The following is a 21292-nucleotide window of genomic DNA, read 5'->3' as shown; positions in this document are numbered from 1 at the left end:
CTAATATAATCTTACACCCCTATGTGATGGAGGCTAATATAATCTTACACCCCTATGTGATGGAGGCTAATATAATCTTACACCCCTATGTGATGGAGGCTAATAGAATCTTACACCCCTATGTGATGGAGGCTAATAGAATCTTACACCCCTATGTGATGGAGACTAATATAATCTTATACCCCTATGTGATGGAGGCTAATAGAATCTTACACCCCTATGTGATGGAGGCTAATGGAATCTTAAGGACTTTCCACCCTTCGTAATACACATGTTTTTCTTGTCATATTTTCATGTCGTCATTTCCGTTTTGCGTATCGGGCATTTCAATGCCTTAGCGTAAATTTTAGTAACACCGGGTAACACTAGTACACATGCGTGATGATGACATATCAGCACCCGATATCGAGACTTCACTGGGAAATGTGTAATCACAAGTACTTCAGAAATAAAAGATTCCGATACAATGACATAAACTGAGTCACGGAAAGACACTGACATGAGACGACTTTAAGAAGGTCTTATATATGATGCGCATGGAATGCGGACTGATGTGTTTTTGTGTATCAACCTCACATGTACATATCACGAGCTCACAAACTCGAGGTTGTTACAATTTTTGCTATCGAGCGAGCTACGCTCTGTTGAGTAAATAATTTTTACAAATAGTGCATGAACTCTGTGAAAATAATGTTTTGCTAAGTATCAAAATCCCTATGAAAATACATGTGTGGATGCATGCTTGCTTCTAGTTACATATGTACCTGACATGTAAATATACCATGGGCTAGTGGGCTGTGGAATGATGTCCTAAGGTACATGATTGAGAGTAATTTTGTCCATAAAAAAACAATAAATTGACAATTCTGATATCATTATTTGAATTTATATCCAACATTTTGAATATATATGAAGAAAGAGATAACTGTCACTTTGTAATTTTTTTCCCTCTGCAAAAAGTTTCGATTTTTTTTTCAATGACGATAACTCTCATCAGAATCAAAGTCATTGCAAAATTTAAAATAAATGAAATTTAAAGCCATTGTGTATATTTTGTTCAATTTTTTAACTCTTTTTGTATGAAACTATGTGTCCTGTTTCCTTACAGTACTAACTTTTATCCATACAATTTCAATAAAAAAACGTTGTGTAACGTGTTTTATATATTTTGTGATAAATGAAATATTTGTAGGGTTAACTAGCAATGTTCCTTTTCATATTTTTTTTATTATTGTTATAGTTCCAAACAATGCCACACACCGAAAAAAAACGGAAAATATTAAAATTGATGAAAAGTTTTTTGTTTTTTTATTTTCCCAACAAATCCAAAGTCTATCAGAATGCATATATTTTTGTAAAATCACCTTTATACATAATTGCATAAACCATTATGTGAAATTTAAACGAATTCTGCTGGTTAACTGCGAAAGGGTGGAGCCTCCTAAAACCCCTATGTAATGGAGGCTTATATATGACATATCAATGGTATGTGATGTAGATAGAAGAATTTCAACAAAAAAATATTAGTTTTGCATTTCAGATTAAAATGCTATGTTATAACACACTGTGGTGTCTGTACTTTAAATTATATAAAAAAAGAAAAATCATTTATGTCATATATTTTCGAAGTAACCAATCACTGGGGTTTATGTTTTGAAATTTACCTGTGTTTCCTCTACAATCTCATCTACCAATTCAGCGGAGGAGTCCGACTGTGAGCTGGAAACATCAATGTTGAGCATCTCTACCTCATCGGAGCTACTTTCGCTGGACTCAGATCCTGTTGAGGTGGTGGAGGAGGTGGAGTCCTTACCACTGACATTAGGGTTAGCTTCCTGGCTGTGGATGGTCAAGGTCTAGGCTGATTAGTTTTGAAGGGTCACAGTTTATTTTTAGATCATAAATATTAATTTAAAGCACAATGTAAATAAATTATTTGTGCATGTAAACATTGTCTGTATCATGAAGAATCAAGTTCACATTCTTAAAAAGTTTTTTTAATTTGTCTCTGTTACCTAATATAAAGCAACCATGTTTGAGTAAACGATCGTAAAATAGGTTAATAAACTATTCCATGGAACAGCAGATCTTTGCTCACTTTTTGCATAATTAACCCTTTTACACACTATGAAAATATTTACATAACGTTTAGTAAATGTATTTGGTCTTGAACTTCAGGACAATTTCCAGATAACAAATAAAATTCAACAAATCCCATACTAGGGGATGATATATGATACATTGGTGATAATTCTCCTTACATGGCATTCTGTTCAGGCTGGACTCTCCTGGTAAAAGGACTCTCCGACTTGGTCGTTCTAGGTTTTACATCCCTGTAAAAATACGTCCAATGACAGACATTATAATGCAAGATGACGAGTAAAATAAATCCCTTTAGTCTTAAAATTGTCTTGATAAAACAGACCTGTGGATATTAATATATGAAACAATAGGGTTAGCATGTAAAATGTACCATTGTTAGCTCTTATTTGTAATTACAACAATCTGTTGTAGCTATAGAATCATTAAACAGGCTTCATTATGAGAAGATACATGATCAGGCCCTTGCTGACCTGTCAGTGCTCTAGTTAAATAGCAAAAATGGTAGCAGGTGAAATACAATTGGCACGCAGTAAATGTGTAATTTGTTTGATATTCGAATACTCCAGTACATTCTCAAAAACTAAGAAGAAATGCAAATCTAGCAGAAGTGACGATATTTACAATAGTTGCTTACTTGGAGAATGTAGGGTAGAGGGAATGTGTGAAGATGTCTTGGAAGAATGTGAGTTCTGTAGTACGGTAGTACTCCTCAAACAGGTTTACCCTCTCCTCCACCTGGTCCACACGCACAATCTCACAAGTCTGGGGTTTGGACACTGAGTCACAGATTAAAAAATGACATTATCAATGATATAACAAAACAGTGACATAGGAAAACCAGTGAGTGACTACTGTATTCCCTGCAGTTTTGCTCAGTCAAATTTTCTCCCTTCGACGGTAAAATATATTTCCCCCTGATATCAAGTTTGCCGTTCACATTTAAATATCTATGTATATTATGTTGTTAACAAATGTGTGCTGTAATGATAAATTTGCCCTCAAAACGGAAGCCGAAAAAGCGAAAAATTGGCCTCCAGCAAAATAAATCCACATACATTTGCCAAAGTGGGGAGGGGGCTTATTGCCAGAGGGTGCTTATTTATAGTCAAATACGGTATATCTTCATATCAGTCAGTTTTCTAATCAATTAACAATTCATCATTCAAATATCTTATTTGAGCATGGCAACGACTAACAACAAAGCACATATTGACAACTATTATGAGTACTGGGCTGCTTTGATTTATTGCGATCCAAATGGTTGAACCGATTGGACTAGAGTTGTTTGTTTATGAAATAAGGTCAGACCCAGTAATCTGATGTTGCTTTCAGGCAAGCCTTAACAAAGCCTTACAAGGCCTGCATAAACATTTGCAAGTCCTTCAGGATTTATATCCAAAAATGTTACATTTAAAAACGGACAAACCGGTTGTTCCGTATAAACAAACAGGCCCCAGTAGTGATCCTTACAGCCTTGCTCAAGTCCAATTTTTTTTTACTGGAGAGTAGTACAGTGTATTATTAGTAGCCTTACTCAAGTCCAAGATACTTTTAGTGTTGAGGGAACAATTATTTTAAGTACCATTGAATCTGAAGTGACTGTATTCCTTCTCCATTAGAAATATATGAGACTGCAAAGTCAACAATATTAAGTTAAGTTTCAATGTCTTAATCAGAGAGTGTGCAAACACATCAAAGATGAACGATTAGTTCTTGGAAAAGATAACATTATAACCTTTATTTTAACAGAACAAGCAATAATTCCACAGGAGTGGATGTCTCGCCTGCACAGGCAACTAAAATGAGATTATGAAGATGAATCCATTTATATTAACAGCCTGCAATTGCTTCCATGTAATGTGAAAAAAGCTGTTTAGCAGTTTTAGAGTAGAAAAGCGGTTTGGCTCGAACACCAACAATTCCATGGAAATATACGGTCAGTGTGAAGTTTTGAGGTAAATCGGCCCAAGGAAACTGGACTTATCTCAAGGAAACAGTTTTTCTATTTATAGTAACGGCAACATTGACCTTTCACCTTCGGACCTGAAAAGCAATCCCAAGCAAGAGCTATTGGTAAGAAAGCACTGTATGAAGTCTGAGTTCGATCAACCTAAAGAAACTCGAGTTATCTCACAGAAACAGATTTTCTATTTATAGTAACGGTGACCTTGACCTCTGACCTTCAGACTTGAAAAGCAATCCCAAGCAAGCACTATTGGTAAGAAAGCACTGTATGAAGTCTTAGCTAGATCGACCAAAAGAAACTCGAGTTATAACATGGAAACAGATTTTCTGTTAATAGTAATGGCACCATTGACCTTTGACCTTCAGACCTGAAAAGCATTCCCAAGCAAGCACTAAGCACTAATGGTAAGAAAGCACAGTATGAAGTCTGAGCTAGATCGACCTAAAGAAACTTGAGTTATCACACGGAAACAGATTTCCTTTTTATAGTAATGGTGACCTTGACCTTTAACCTTCTGACCTGAAAAGCAATCCCCAGCAAGCACTATAAGAAAGGAAACACTGTATGGAGTTTGAGTCCAACCAACCCAAGGAAACTCAAGTTATCGTACGGAAACCTTGTTTCGGATGACGCAACCGATGACGACGCCTACAAAATAATACCTATATGTCACCTTGCATTGCAGGTGACACAAAAACTATTAGAACAAATTTTAACTTTCTCAAAATCACTATATAAGTAAATTTGTATTAATTACCTTGTTTCCATGGCAATGGCAAACTTCTGTAAACTGGCACCTCCCACCACTGTGAGTAACTGTCAATCAAATAAAAATTGTCCTTCTTTTAGTAAGATGTTAGGAAATTCATCAGAACAATTTAAAAGTATGTACCATCTACTTGGAAGCTAACAACTAGCACAAATAGGACTGATAGACTAAACTGGTGAAAAATACCACAAAATAACACTTTTGAAGGGCTATGAAAGACAAATCTACACTTGTCATAATCTGAGAAGCCCTTTTTTGGGAGAATTTAAATTGTCTTATAAGCTGTGATAACCATTTTCTCTATCAAACTCTTATGAAATATTTAAAAAAAAAAAATCGCGGGATGAGTATCTATATCCTTTATCAAATATGACATATATACTTATATTTATTTATTATGCATCATTTGATATAGCAACCTATCAAGCTAAATTTATAAGCCAATAAAATTAGGCGATATACTGATCAATCTATTTTGAGGACTTCACAGGAGCTGCCTTATTTGGAAATTACTACTAGCCCTATGTCACCTGACTAATATCTCCATGTGTATTTTGTTCTGTTTTGCAAAGGGACCATGACGTAAACAGCACAATTTTTCATAGTGTCACCTGACTTGCATGCTACAGCACAGACATTGCAATACCCACCCAAGACCATTTTATACTCCACCTGGCATGGGATTTTGGAGTAGAGTAGACAGGAGCAAACTGCTTTCTTTGAAAATTCTATGCTCCAAAATTAGACATTAAAGTCCATATTTTCAGGAATCCTACCTTCTCCTTATCTGAGTGAGTTTGGCTCCAAAATCCTTATTGTGGAGGTAGAAATCTGTTGGTAATTCCCAGATATTTGGCTTTCCTACCACTGGCTCAAATACACCCAGGAAAACATTGGTGGCCTGCTGTTTTTCAAGATCTATCAAGAAAAAATGGAACATGTTATTCTAGACTTAAGTTTGAACCAGCCTCAACGTCAGAATTAATGAAATTGTAAAACCAAGAAAGAGTTGATCCCACGAACGATTTCTTTTATACATTCTATTTTCTCTTTCCTTCATCAACCTCTGGGTTGTTTGTTGAAATTAAAACTGCCATTTAACAATTAAGGTCCTAGAAGTCCACAAAGTAAAATATGGGTACATGGTAGACATGCCAAAACTATCACAGAAGTAAAACAATTGTTAAAAAACATAGAAAAGAAAATAATTAAATTTAATCTGATTCTATAATATGGATATCTCCCTAAGCAAAGGAAACAGATAGAAAAGAAAAAAATCTGTCACGCTCGCTGAGTCGCTCTTAGTCCAATCATGCACAACAGTACAACAGGGTAATTATTTGTTTAATCTGTATGATTCATTTCAAGGTGAATTAAGTCCAGTGAAATTATCTTAAATGCATTCTCATAAGACGCATCAGCAACACTTACCAGCAAATGTGTTGCTGTAGTAACGAGAAATAGTGTTCATAATGTCCTTTGAGTGGGAAGTCCATGGAGCAGTTTTACGATACCCTTCGATACGATGGACAAGTTGTGAGCCCCCATACTGCAGGGCTATAGTGTCCCCCTGGTCCTCATACAGCTGTTCTAACATTCTGTAACACAACGAGTCCGCTTTGAAATAGAGGATTAAGGCTTTTGACAAAATCAGTCAAATCATTGTGTCAATTTGCCGTAATTGATTGTGTGAGTTTATGGCCATAGGTGTAAAAAAAAAAAGTGTTCACTGAAACTTCAAATCTACGGTCTGACTAGAAGAGTCATATATTTTATTCACAGACATACAGGTTTGATTGGTTTGTTTGTGTTTTACATCCTATTAATAGCCATGGTCATTTAAGGACGTGCCAGGTTTTGGTGGTGGAGGAAAGCCAGAGTTCCCAGAGAAAAACCACTGACCTACAGCCAGTACCTGGCGACTGCCCCACGTAGGTCTCGAACCCACAACCCAGAGGTGGAGGGCTAGCAGTAGCAGAATGTCCGACGCCTTAACCACTTGGCCAAATCAACATTTTTAAAATGTATTTCACATTGGCCTGTAAGCACAGAAGTACTCACCTAGTACAGACTGTATCAAATTCTAACTTTGGTTCCTTTAACACTCCTAGTATGTATAGCTGCAAAGAGACAAATATTTATGAAACTTGGATGCATTTCAATCAAATGCCAATCATAAGCATAAAATGTGAATGAAATTTGTATTTTACCGGTGTAAACCCATCACTGGTAATGAGCTTACACCCCACTTTTCCTTACTTTTTGTGCATAGGGTGGGTGCTCGGTAATAAGCCCATCCCTCTTTCTTCAACTTTGTAGGCATTAGTAAAAAACATTTTTTTTTTATATTGTTGTACGTCATGCAATACATATGCAAGACCATACACTTGTGTTTTTCTAACGAATCAGAAAGCACTCATTTATTGCGCGGACGAATATATTGACGAGTGCCGCACGAGTGAATATATATAAGTCTGCGCAATAAATGAGTGCTTTCTGATTCGTTAGAAAAACACAAGTGTGTGGTCTTGCTTTTATCACACACATTCCGTATTTGGTAGGAATCAATACAAAGAATTTATTAACTTTGATATTTTTTGCAAATACCAGGAACTTTTCAGTTCGCCATGACAAGGGGATTCCCCGAAAAAGTAGTTCCGGCTAGTAGGTAAATACAACATTCCGTACTGCACAGAACATTGTATTTCATGGTCTGAAAATTGCTTGTATTACTATAACAAGATTCAACAGGTATGTGATAAATGTTAAGCTAACCAGCAGAGTGCCTCAGAACATTTTCCGGTAATTCAATTAAGACTGAAATTATTCAAAGCGACTGCACTTTAGTCCAAGCATGTGAAAATAAATATTTTCCTAAATTATTGTTGATGCTAATAATCTCAACAAGCATTGGTGAAAGAACATAAACAAACACTTTTTTCTTGTTTGTTTCATTTAAGGATCCCCGTCTTACAGCACTCTGGTCTTTTGTTTATACAGTACCTCCCCTTAATTTTATTTTTGATATAACTGTAGAGTGACAGTATAATAATAAGAGGTCAAGGGTTTGAATACCAATCTAGCCTCACTGAAATTTGGACACTTGTTGATTATATTGTGCCAATTACACCTTGTTTATCATTTTCTTGTAAAAGACCCACAAGGTATGGTTTTCTTTTCTGAAATGAACTATCAAAGTTATAGCCATACCAGAAGAAACAGTTATATATAATGTGTAAATATAGTTTTTAGCAGTGATTTGGGGATTCTTGATAAAAAAGAAAAAAGATAAAAAAAAAAAAGAAAAGAAAAAACCCAAAGACCGACATTTAACAAGCCATGTACCGATATGAGATCTCACCGGATAAGCTAAGGCGTATTTGTACGGTACTTGATCTCACCTANACGGTGCCTAGGGAGACACAACCGCCAGGGTCATATAAGGACGGTGCCTAGGGAGACACAACCGCCAGGGTCATATAAGGACGGTGCCTAGGGAGACACAACCGCCAGGGTCATATAAGGACGGTGCCTAGGGAGACACAACCGCCAGGGTCATATAAGGACGGTGCCTAGGGAGACACAACCGCCAGGGTCATATAAGGACGGTGCCTAGGGAGACACAACCGCCAGGGTCATATAAGGACGGTGCCTAGGGAGACACAACCGCCAGGGTCATATAAGGACGGTGCCTAGGGAGACACAACCGCCAGGGTCATATAAGGACGGTGCCTAGGGAGACACAACCGCCAGGGTCATATAAGGACGGTGCCTAGGGAGACACAACCGCCAGGGTCATATAAGGACGGTGCCTAGGGAGACACAACCGCCAGGGTCATATAAGGACGGTGCCTAGGGAGACACAACCGCCAGGGTCATATAAGGACGGTGCCTAGGGAGACACAACCGCCAGGGTCATATAAGGACGGTGCCTAGGGAGACACAACCGCCAGGGTCATATAAGGACGGTGCCTAGGGAGACACAACCGCCAGGGTCATATAAGGACGGTGCCTAGGGAGACACAACCGCCAGGGTCATATAAGGACGGTGCCTAGGGAGACACAACCGCCAGGGTCATATAAGGACGGTGCCTAGGGAGACACAACCGCCAGGGTCATATAAGGACGGTGCCTAGGGAGACACAACCGCCAGGGTCATATAAGGACGGTGCCTAGGGAGACACAACCGCCAGGGTCATATAAGGACGGTGCCTAGGGAGACACAACCGCCAGGGTCATATAAGGACGGTGCCTAGGGAGACACAACCGCCAGGGTCATATAAGGACGGTGCCTAGGGAGACACAACCGCCAGGGTCATATAAGGACGGTGCCTAGGGAGACACAACCGCCAGGGTCATATAAGGACGGTGCCTAGGGAGACACAACCGCCAGGGTCATATAAGGACGGTGCCTAGGGAGACACAACCGCCAGGGTCATATAAGGACGGTGCCTAGGGAGACACAACCGCCAGGGTCATATAAGGACGGTGCCTAGGGAGACACAACCGCCAGGGTCATATAAGGACGGTGCCTAGGGAGACACAACCGCCAGGGTCATATAAGGACGGTGCCTAGGGAGACACAACCGCCAGGGTCATATAAGGACGGTGCCTAGGGAGACACAACCGCCAGGGTCATATAAGGACGGTGCCTAAGGGAGACACAACCGCCAGGGTCATATAAGGACGGTGCCTAAGGGAGACATAGCCTGAAACAGAAAGTAGATAGAAAAGAAAGAAGACAGGAAAGATTGGAAACAAAAAAGATCCCAAGTGTTGCAATAGGGGCAACAGATCAATTTTGGTCTCTTCCATGTCCCATCCGTAGAAAACACAGAAGGAAGCCCCCGATTCTGCAGGGGGCCCCACATAAGTTGCCTTTTACGATACCCATGCAGTTGGGAATACAGCAGATCTATTTTTGATTTCTGGAGGGGGGGGGGGGGGGGGGCACATTAGTCAACTCTTACAATCATGCAGTTGGATACACCACTAACAGCAGGCCTATTCTTTCCCCAAACCAGCATGGGTTAACACACAAATGGTAAAAAGTATGATCATAACTGACAACAAAATAGTACATATGACCTTGACTTACACAACTGGCAACATTAAGACCTTGACCCATAACAGGGTAAAGAGTATGAAACAAAAATGATAAGTAATGCCTTTGACCTGATAGTAAATAAATCAAAATATGCCACTGACTGAAAAAAGATATGTACACACATCACACTGATAACAAATATGGCAATACTGTTACCTTGACTCACACAAATGGTAATAAATAAGACCCGAACACCTTAGTACAAATAGCAAATATTAGTAAGACCATGACATGGACAAATGGTATATAATTTGAACTTGACCTACATCAATCGTAAAGTGTGACCTTGACACATAATTGGTATGACCTTGACCTTTATGAAAATCTTTTGTCATAGCCTTTACACTCACAAGTTTTAAATTAGGGAATTTCAAAGTAGAATGCTCGGCAAATTGTCTTATTGATGATTTTTACCTGCTCGACTGCCAAAACTCGTCTCCAACCTTCTTAGATCTGTGTACGAACAGTCCGCTCAGTTTGACACACTTTCCAGCAAAGCTTACCATCCTCAGCAGAACATCCTTACTGGAAAAATAATAAATATATAGTTGAGTAATGAATGCTATGCCTAAGAATTTACCCTGACCAAAATAGGCAGGATTTTAATGGAATCAAAATCACTGCTTTTAGCATTCATATAACTTATAAGTAATCATTTAGTTGGTAAAAACAAACTTTTGTTTGCTTTAAGGACAATTTGATGTTCAAGATGCAGTTAAATTTTCACATCAACTGTGTAAATAAAGAGTATGAATAAAGATTATTATTTGACAATCCTGTTGGTTTGTTTGTGTTTTTCTTCCTTTAAACAGCTATGGTCATTTAAGGATGTGCCAGGTTTGGTGGTGGAGGAAAGGCAAATTTCCCGGAGAAAAACAACCGACCAACGGCCAGTACCTGGGTCTACCCCAATAAGGTGTTGAACCCGCGACCCAGTGGTGGAGGGGAAGTGGTAGCAGAATGTCAGACGCCTTAACCACTTGGCCACCAAAAAACCAAAACTCATGTTGTAAATTTAATTTTAACAGCTACTTTCACTCAGTTGGAGTGATTCTTTATAAGAAATGTATCAGATATATTTAGACAATCCATATCATTAAAACACTATTTCTTAAATATCGTCAAGCAACAGTTGTAGTACAGGTTTACTAACATTAACATGAAATGACAGTTCATGTGTATTAATATCCTTAACACCTTATCAACAAACTTGTAACAATAAAATGAAAAAAACCCAAAAAGCAGGGAAATATAGTTGTCAATCCCATCAGTCAGCAATAATCATCATCCATGATCTAATAAATGTTGATGTTGGAATCCCACTGCTAACCATTCTGTATTACCGAGTAATGTCAATGGTGAGTCTCCACTAATTATTCACCCTAATTAACCCTGGCCTGGCATTATATTCTTTTCTTCATCAACTTTAATGAAAAATACATTTTCAAAAGGAACAAATCTTTCTTCTTCATAATCATGCATGGTGATACCGGTGATGGGAGCAGGTTTAATATACATAAGATAAAGAGCGCTTACTTTTTACTGATGTGGGCCATGTCAAAGCTGATGTATTTGAGGGCGTGTTGAGGAGACAGGAACTGGTTGAGGTAATTAACTGCCTTCTTATACTCATCTGTCAGGATACTCTCGTGCCGCCTCTTCTCCTTCTTCTACAAGACACATCATAAGCTGGCACCGTCACTTCATGATCACTCACATCATTTCCAGTGATATGGGCAGTTTATAGTTAATGATAAAGTGCGTAATTTTGAATTAATTACAGATTTATTTGCGAGCTTTAGTACAGGAATTTGATACAGTATTTCAATCCTTTGATAATGAAAGTACTAACGGCAACTGGATTACAGACAAAAGAAAAATATGAATAAAATAATAATATATACATTTATTCAAAGTTTCTTTTTTTCATTTTATTTTTTATCAGTGAAAACAAAACAAAAATCTGAATGCAATAAGATGTTAAAAAAGAGTGGAGTGAATTGACATGATCAGTTTAACTGCTAAATGTAACATAGCTACTGCTTGCACAGCCGATGAAGGAAATTGGAAAAGAGGAAAACTCAAAGAATCATGAAGAAATACTGGTACATTATTATATGTACCAGGTAATTGAATCTTACAACATTGTTTGGTTGAAAACGTTATATAATCTGTACTTACCTTGACCAGATTCAGAATAATGGCAGGTGCTCCATAGCGTTTGAGCACCTCGTTGAAATGCCTGCCTGCTACACCAGCATATGGATCTATCTGGTCAACTAGTAAATGTAAGGAACCAGTGTTAACACGTGTGAACATGAGTTAAAAAAATACGTTCAAGTACCGTTAATGATCCACCACTAATGGAATTGCCCCCACCATCAAGTCAGTGTTTAAGGGGACAGATTTGACTTTTCTTAACAAAATCACCCCAGTAATACAATCGTCTCAGCAAACGGAAACAAAATTACAGCAACTGGACAAGAGTATCCAAAATGTCATTTCTACTAAAAATTTCAAGCTTTTCTTCTTTTTATCATAATTTCATGACTTTGTTCCTTTAACGAATACACATACAATTTCACAAACATTAACTTATATAGTGTAACAGGAAAGAGAATAGTGTGCTTCCACCAGGGATCAAACCCTCGATCTCCAGGTTCCTAGTCGGACGCTCTACCACTGAGCTAAAGAGAAATTCCCTCTAGCTCGAAGCTAGAAGGCGACCTTATTCCTATGTACAATTAAAACCTGCCACAATAGATAACCACAAATATTTGTCTTCCTTTAACAATTCTAACAGCCCTTACTCATGATTGGTGGTTTGGGTACCATCTTGGAAACATCCTGTGACCAGTAAAGGGGCACAGACCCCCTCATCTGTACAAAGGATGTGATGTTAGCCCTCTCCAGGAAAGTGATGGACGCGTCGTGAAGGATCTGTTCCGTCTCCACCTCATTGGCTACCTCTCCCTATGAAAATGCAACAAAACTGGAAGTGAGTTTCCTCCATCATCTAGACATACAGCCTTGTAATAATGTTATGTATTTATCAAAATTACAGTTAACAGTATATTCAAGAGTACTCAAACAACTTCTAGGTGTGAAACAGCAGATTTCTTGAAGATGGCTGCCTCAGTAGCCGTGATCGCTAACGTGCACAGTGATTGTACTGCTGTGTGTAATCAAGCTTGAGCTTCAGAGGGAGGTTTCCTCCACCACGAAAACACCATTCGTTTCCTTAGCGTCATCGTAATAAAAGCTCTACAGAGCTTATGTTTGTTGTTGACAATTGTATACAATTGATAAATACAGATTATTATTATTATTATTATTATTAATAAGACAATTAATCTTAATTTTTAATATCTCTTTCTGAAAGACATTCAATTGTCCTTAAAAAAATGTCTTAATTTAGAACCGTTCTGTTTTTTGTTCGACTACTCATGTTAAATGATGTGAGTTTTTTATGTTGCACCTTGCAGTTAGCTCCTCTCTTCAAAAATCTTGTTCCAGCAAATTGATTTGACCTTCTGGCTATCAAGGTCAAGTACAATGGTTTACCATACACACAAATATCTGGTCATAGGTCAAGGGTCATAGTAATATAAACTGATACATATATATATACTGAAACCTGGCTAACCCTTCACCCTGTGGAATCCAACAAATTGCTTGGATTAGACAGTACCAGGAGACAAAAGTTTTCTTTGATGGTTTTACTGAGTTATCTCCATCTATACGGCAGTACACCCCACTAGAATACGAAAGACTTCAGCCATTTTGACATTGAGAGTTTAACTTAGGTCAAGGGCATTCAAAAGGTGAAAATGAGCTGTTACAGTTAGTAAACAAATCTGATACTGTAAACAGACTTTCCGATACTGAAAGTGATAGTGGATTGAAATGTTAGTGTGTGATTGAATTTTAACAGATTAACGAATTGATGAATTGGCGCATTTGCAATATATGCAATGGATAACTATAATTATACAGAAACTCTAATTAGGGCAATCATAATTTTTTATGATTTTGAAATTCAAAGCACAAAAAGCACTAGAACTAAAATACAACTAAAATGGTATGTTTTCAGTATGAGAGGTCACTGGTAGAAAAGCTGGTTTCTCAAGGCAGGTCTGATTGCACGGAGGACAGAAAGGATACTACGCTGATCCACAAACCCATGTGTGACGAGGATCATCCAGTCTCTGTGGATTGTGTCTTTACAGTTTCGTTGCAGGAAGTGGTTCCACACATATTTCTCCTCGGGCACAGAGCGCACACCATAGATTACTTCTGTGTTAAGAAACAGCATAACTTTGCAATCTTTGCATTTTTCTTTAAGTTAAGTTATATGTACTCATATAATTTCAAAACATCTTAAATACTATTAATTACTCAAGTATCATTAAATACTATTAACTAGTGATTAGAAATTTAAGATTGATACATTGTATACTTGAAATGAAAAGAAAATTAACACGGCATGTTCAAAAATAAATGAACCAGTCTGAGTCACAACGAAACTAATACATACTGTAGTACCGAGATCACTGATTTCAATGGGTAAACAGAGAAGATTGGTAAGTCATAATTAGCTGTTCCCATACTTGTTAGGCCACTCATTATAAGTTAAAAAAAAAATACATGTCGGTATTGTTTCCTGCATTGCAAACCATCCAGCTCCTAATATTTCTAAACAAGTGTTTTAAAAAGTTGGTTTAGCTTCCAATGACCGCAGGGAAGCCTTCAGTCCACCGGATAAAATCAATCGCCGTCCTCGATTTGTTCAAAAATTGAGAGAAAAGATATGACTATTTCAAATCTGATTTATATACTACAGATAATTCATATCTGGAAAATTTTATATTTTGAAGAAAACATCGCCTACTATTTTTTTATTTTTCTGTAGTTTGTCTTCCTTATGCAACAGTTTGGTTCCACATCATTACAAATTAAACCGTTGCTATGAACAACTGTGTAAAGCTACATAAAAATTTGATTAGACATTATTTACTCTTCTTTTATCAGCATATTTCATAGACAAAACGGCAATTAGCTGAGGAAAACAACACTCCATCCAATGTGCTCTGTTGATCCACTAAAATCAGTCACAATGTAAACAGGAAACGGCACAACACATCCAATAGCATACACAGCTACACGACAGTGGATATATGTACCATTAAGATAAATACCATCCTCGATACCCAGGGGTTACGCTCACTATCGCTCTCTACACCCCTGGAAAATGTCATAGCAAAATTGAAGGCTCAGTGTGCGCCACCTTGAAGATGAAGACGAGAAGACTGGTTTGATTCTTTGATGTACATCAAAATAATCTTGCGGTCACGTAACGGTAAAAATTGACAAGCTTTGAAGTCGAGTGTCGCTCCTTTGTAACTCCAAAGGAGAGGTATCAGCCTAGCGACTGGTCAGTTTTTTTTTACCTGATACCAATCAAACAGCTATCTTCGTGCCTCCAATTTTGCTATGTCCAGGGGTGCAGAGAGCGGAAGTGAGCGTAACCCCTGGATATCGAGGATGGATAAATACCTACATGTACTGAAGTTATATCCAATAAAAAAGAAGAGTCAAAGAACCTTTACTTTGTTTTTTGTCTGCTGTTGTCTCTGCCGTCTGACCAGTATCTGGGGGCACACTCCCTTCCTCTGCTGACTGACCAGTGGCATGGGGTTTATGCTCGTCCTCTACTGACTTTTTGTCTGCTGTTGTCTCTGCAGACTGACCAGTGTCAGGGGGCCCACTCTCTTCCGCAGCTGACTTTTGATCTGTTCCTGTTCCAGATTGTCCCCACACCTTCAAAGGCGGTGTCGAATCAGTACGCTCTGGTTGACGTAAGGTCACAGGGTCAATCACAGTGGTCATATTATACTGGAGTGTATGGGTCAGATCATAGCTATAGCTGAAACACAAATAATGACCATTACTAAGACACGTTAAACTTTTTAAAGAATTGTATCAACTTCAACAATGTTCTCGCCTTCGTTTGTTTGGGGTTTTTTTTTTGGTTTTTTTTTCACATGCAGACATGTACCTTTATTGGATATCAAAACAGAATGATGTGACAGGAAATCCCTCATACTTACCAACCAGAAGAAAATGTTTAGAAACAAATGTCAGTCTCTAAGGTTTTAGAAAAAAGGCTTAGAATAACAAACTACCTTGGTAGAATAATTAGTATGATCAATATCTACACTGTACATGTTTTAATAAGAAAATAGTTTAGAAACGAAATTTTCCCATTTACTGAAGACAAAACTAACAAAATTCCACCTTTGGATTTTAAACTATAACCAAAAGCTTTGATGAGAATTAAATACAGATTATAGTTATGATCTTACAATGATGCAAAACGTACCTGAAGTAGAAATTACTGGAGAGATCTATGCTCTGAAACATCTTCAAATACCTGGAAAAAAGATATTGGTATACGTATGATACATCACACAATTGAGTCTTCTATTATGGTTTATCATACAAACTTTTATGAACTATTTCCTAAATTCAATAATATTAAATACTAAAATATCAATTATAAAAAATAATCTTGTTGGCCCAGATGGTAGTGTGCATGGGGGTGTTAATTTGGGAGAAAATCTATGAAATTGGGTAGGGGCCCCAAGACCTTTTCATGTCAGATCAGGGAATCAAACCCTAGCTATCTTGGTGGAAAAATCTTTTTCTTTTTTCACTGAATTTCTAGTATATATTATTTAATTTTCATGGAAAACAATAAACATATTTAAGCATTTTCCAGGACATGTACTGTACATTCTATCTGAAAGAGTTAAGTTGAAATACTTTAACTCCCTATAATACATTCACAATTTTGCAAGCATGCAGAAAACCTATGATCCATAAACAAATACTCTATCTTATCTATCTGAGTATCAAGCTTTTTGATCACAGATGACTAATTAACTTGTAGTTCTGTTGCACAAGTTTGGCCCTGTTCACTAACTTTTAGACATACCTTTGTTCTTCTGAGTAACCTATGATCCCTAAACAAATACTCTATCTTATCTATCAAGCTTTTTGATCACAGATGACTATAGCTGTAGTTCTGTTGCACAAGTTTGGCCCCATTCACTATAACTTCTAGACATACCTTTGTTCCTCGGAGTAGCTATAGCTGGATGAGCGGATATTGTCGTTAGGGATATAGATCATGGCCGTGTCCTCAATCTTGTAGATGATATGGGGTCCTAGTATTGCTGCTTTCCGACGCTTTGTTATCAATATGATGTAGTATCCCTCCAGAAATCGGACAAAACCTTCAAGGATAATACAATTTCTGTATCACATTACCAGTCAACAAAATGTTAATTATTTCATGATCAGTTAATTATATAACATTCCTTGGAAAACCATGGTAAACAGGTAGATTTTTTTTTCAAACTTGTAAGAAAATAATCCACTGATGTATATACAAAATAAACTGAAACAAAATTAGGACCCACATAAATGATTCACAAGGTTGCATTGGCCAACCAAGAGTTATGCACCCTGACACGTACAACTTTCCTTCAATGGAAACAATTTGACCATGTCTATACGAGCAGGAAAGAGCCCTTAAGGGCTAGGACAGATGATAGGGTAGTTATCTACATGTATATAGTAATGAATGTAACATTTACTATATATTTACTCCGATCTAAAGTATCAAACTCTGTTAAGATACAAACAAATTGAATAATATTAAATGCCCTTTTTCAACAAAGAATTTATCAATTGAGCTACTGTCCTGTTTTTGTTTTTTTGTCTTTTACTGAAGTCGGTCATGGTAATTTCTTGCCTTTTATTTGATCCCACATGAAAGTGTATTACATTCGAAGTGATATTTTCATCGTGGGCCTCCATTTTCAGAGATAACTACATGTAGGAAGCCAAAAGTAAGTATTAATATCATATTTTATTGATGAAGTATCTCTGTTCCTCCCTTGTCTGGTTGTTGAATACTCACCAAATATTCCGAATGCAGAAACCGACTTGGCCAAAGGTGAGTCTCCGGCCTTTAGCTTGGAGTCTTTGTTTATGTTACCATGCTTGATCATTGTCAGAAGATTACGAATCTGGACCATGGAGTACTCTGCCTTTAAAAACAATACAATTGACCAAGTAAGTTTTTATTGTATTGGTTAGTCATGCTTATTTCACGAGAAAATATTAAAGTATTCATATAACTTGGACTTTATTCTATACGACTTAAGAGAGCACACACAGTAAAATAAATGTATTTTTAGATATAAAAGAGCTCTATATATATTATTACATATATGCCTAAGTTCAGAAAAAATATATTAAAATTAGAGCAGGGAACATCAATGATCTAAAGACTGAGTTTTATGCAAACATAAAAGGTTGAATTAGACTGGATTATTCAAATAGTTCAGTTGGTTAAAGTATTCATCTAAGTGATCTGAGGATCCGATTCCAAATTGGTTCTGCCATTTGCATTTTCCCATATCACATAGATTTATTGCCCAACCAATTATACCCACAAAAGGTGGTAAATGGTCTTGTGTTTCTTTGGTGTCAAAGACTCTGTAGCTCAGTTGCTTAGAGCATCTGTCTGTGATGAGGAGGTCTATGTTTTTGCGACACATATATAGTTAGTCTGTACTGTAACTTAACATTTTGCACTCCTATAGCTAGCTGTTAATATGTTGCTCATCAATATGGTGACTGGTCCGAGTAATAAATAATGATGTGCTGGGGAATGTTTACCGTTCAGATTTTTGAACCATTGTATTCCAATAATATGCAATAAATGGTTTAAACCTCTACATCAAAAATTGGACATTCTGATAATCACTTTAACCCTTTCACCACTGTAGACCATAATGGATTCATCAATATCAATGCATGGTAGAGTCTACTAAAGTTACATCAGGGTGGAAGGGTTAAATCTGGCAGCTTGTTAAGTATATACCTTGTCATCTTGAATGATTAACTCCTTTGGCTCTGTCCTGTCTACTTTTAAGACACGATAACATGTCTCTGTCTTGTTGGAACCCACAACATAGAACCTCTATAAAAAAAAAGAAATAAAGCAGTGTACAATGACATTTAGTATATTGTCTTACAGATATATAGATAGAACTGGTATAAAGCATCACCTAAGTTCATCATAACTGATAAACTTCAAACTACATAGAGAATAATACATGCCTTTTTCCATATCACACCCTGAGTATCAACCCGAGACTCCAACGGCCCTCGGGATGGTATTGGTCGAGGGTTGTTACTGGGTGTGATATGGAAGAAGGCATGTTTTATTCTGTTTATTACATAATTACTAATAAAAACTACTATCTTATGGTCTATTTTTCTTTTGAAATTTTGAAAAACGAAAAATTTCCAAAAGGGGTGTGATACGGCGGGGGGTGATACAGGTTTTGGGGTGTGATACGGCGGGGGCTGATACAGGTCTTGGGGTGTGATACGGCGAGGGGCGATATATGGGTTAGAGCAATTGTATCAGATCGCATTTACAAAAAAAACATATTCATTAGTAAGTATGTAATAAAGACTATATAGCTATTATACCAGTTTCTTAATAGAATCTATTTGATCCCGAGATGGGAGCCTGGCAGAATCTAGAAACAAATATTTGACCTTCTCACATTTTTTTTGGCTTTGCCTGGACAGTAAATATTTTCTAGTCAGCTGCTTGGTATTGAAATTAAGTTGGTTTGCCTAAAGTATTTAGTTTATGTGCAGTACTATTTTGTATGCCTTTTTCTGTGTCATGCATTGTATACATATTAGAACAAAAATGGATATAAATGAAGATTGCTGACTTATGCAGATTGTGATGCTGACTAGAAAGTATATATGTACTCCAAGGCATCCTCTCAAGTCAAATCGAAAAAGTTCCTCAGAATCTTGACACATTTGTTGAAAGGGGTGCACAAGTAAACGTTGTCCGATATAACTGTAGCGGAACTAGACTGGGTCGATCGTCGGCGACCTGGTAGCTCAGTTGGTAGTGTTTAGAGTTTGAAGGATCCTGGGTTCGAACCCCGGTCTGGCCATGCATTTTTCCGCTCCCGTCACATAACTATCTTTTCTTTAAAAATCTGTTGATCAGATTGTCCCCTAAAGGGTCACTTTGAAAAATTTGAGCACCAAGTTTTGGGGTGCCGCAATTCACTTCTTGTATACAGGATCATGTTGCCATAATTTCCATGCACGAATTAATGGAAAGGTATTATTTATCAGTATTTACCTCCACCACTTTGCTGATAAAACTGCCAACAACTGACTACACTGTATCTCTGCCATCAAAATGATATTTTTTAACACTGTTTAACTGTTAACGAAATGGTTGATTACTCCATACATTTATTTCAAAAACCATCAACAATACACTATTGCTCAGATCACAGGGGTTCGTAACAAAGGTTTAAAATACACATATGCTTTACTGATATGGATCACAGCACACAAAAACTGTGCTGTGATCTGCATACAGTATCAGTATATTTGTATTTAACACATTTGTAACGAACCCCTGTGCTCAGATGACAAACATCCAATTTAAAACAAATTTTGACAGCCTAATCGTCTGCTTACTGCCTTCGTTTCATAAAGGATGACTTTCTGTATTCTTGAGATGATGGGGCATTCCATGATTAAATCCTCATCAAATTTTGACAAACAAAAACAAAAATCGTCTGTTAGTCCTATGACGTGAAACGTCTGATTAACTCTGATCGTCTGAGAAGGAAGGCGGATACTAATTATCGAAAGGTGGACAAACCGGACTAGCTCTTCTGCATGTTGCTATAATTCAATGAAAGATAAACATGCTTACTATATAAAGACATTTGTTTTATGCACCTTACTGGGCACAGTGCAAAAAGCAATCTTCCTGCATTTACCTTATCCACTATCACTTAATTTCTTTAAAAAAAATGTTGAAAAATACTAAAATGAAAGAAAGAGAAAGTTTAAGTAGCTGTCTGTTGTAAAACAAGAGAAAGCTTTGATGATATGTATGTTTTAAAAGCAAAATGATTTATTAAAGAAGAAACCACCAGGGCTACATTCGCGTATACCGGTTGAAACGGTACGTGTGGCGCAGAAATTTTCCACGATAAACGAACACACTTGGACCGTTCTATAAGCAGAGCTAAAAATCCACAGATTCGGAGAATAAAAAACAGTGTTTCAAGAATATTATGACCTTCTTTCATCCGTCCACTGAATTAACATAACGTAACTTAAAAACTACATGTGACTTGACATTGTTTTAGAAAGAAATAACGCAAATTGGCAATAGTAAGCATTTTAGTTTCGATCAGGCACGTCTGGACCC

The 21292-nt window shown here is 37.2% G+C and overlaps 1 protein-coding gene across 1 annotated transcript in view; it reads right to left on the bottom strand.

Annotated features, from left to right (window-relative positions):
• The window catches only part of LOC110447694 (polyphosphoinositide phosphatase-like), a 26422-nt gene extending 5741 nt beyond the window's left edge, over positions 1-20681 (bottom strand). The window contains exons 1-20 of the mRNA XM_021493540.1: positions 20548-20681; positions 18902-19000; positions 17933-18062; positions 17078-17243; positions 16328-16378; positions 15549-15871; positions 14110-14241; positions 13424-13524; positions 12756-12918; positions 12127-12224; positions 11482-11615; positions 10360-10470; positions 9937-9940; positions 6900-6958; positions 6270-6436; positions 5615-5756; positions 4827-4885; positions 2738-2879; positions 2262-2333; positions 1665-1839 (exon numbers count right to left, since the gene is read on the bottom strand). Of these exons, the coding sequence (XP_021349215.1) occupies positions 1665-1839; positions 2262-2333; positions 2738-2879; positions 4827-4885; positions 5615-5756; positions 6270-6436; positions 6900-6958; positions 9937-9940; positions 10360-10470; positions 11482-11615; positions 12127-12224; positions 12756-12918; positions 13424-13524; positions 14110-14241; positions 15549-15871; positions 16328-16378; positions 17078-17243; positions 17933-18062; positions 18902-19000; positions 20548-20604 (2385 nt within the window). The 5' untranslated portion in view covers positions 20605-20681. The remainder of the gene's footprint in view (positions 1-1664; positions 1840-2261; positions 2334-2737; positions 2880-4826; positions 4886-5614; positions 5757-6269; positions 6437-6899; positions 6959-9936; positions 9941-10359; positions 10471-11481; positions 11616-12126; positions 12225-12755; positions 12919-13423; positions 13525-14109; positions 14242-15548; positions 15872-16327; positions 16379-17077; positions 17244-17932; positions 18063-18901; positions 19001-20547) is intronic.
• Positions 20682-21292: the final 611 nt, after the last annotated feature.

The sequence above is a fragment of the Mizuhopecten yessoensis genome, unplaced genomic scaffold (genome assembly GCF_002113885.1).
Source record: "Mizuhopecten yessoensis strain PY_sf001 unplaced genomic scaffold, ASM211388v2 scaffold3575, whole genome shotgun sequence".
NCBI lineage: Eukaryota > Metazoa > Mollusca > Bivalvia > Pectinida > Pectinidae > Mizuhopecten > Mizuhopecten yessoensis.
This window is presented reverse-complemented; position numbering and strand designations above follow the sequence as displayed.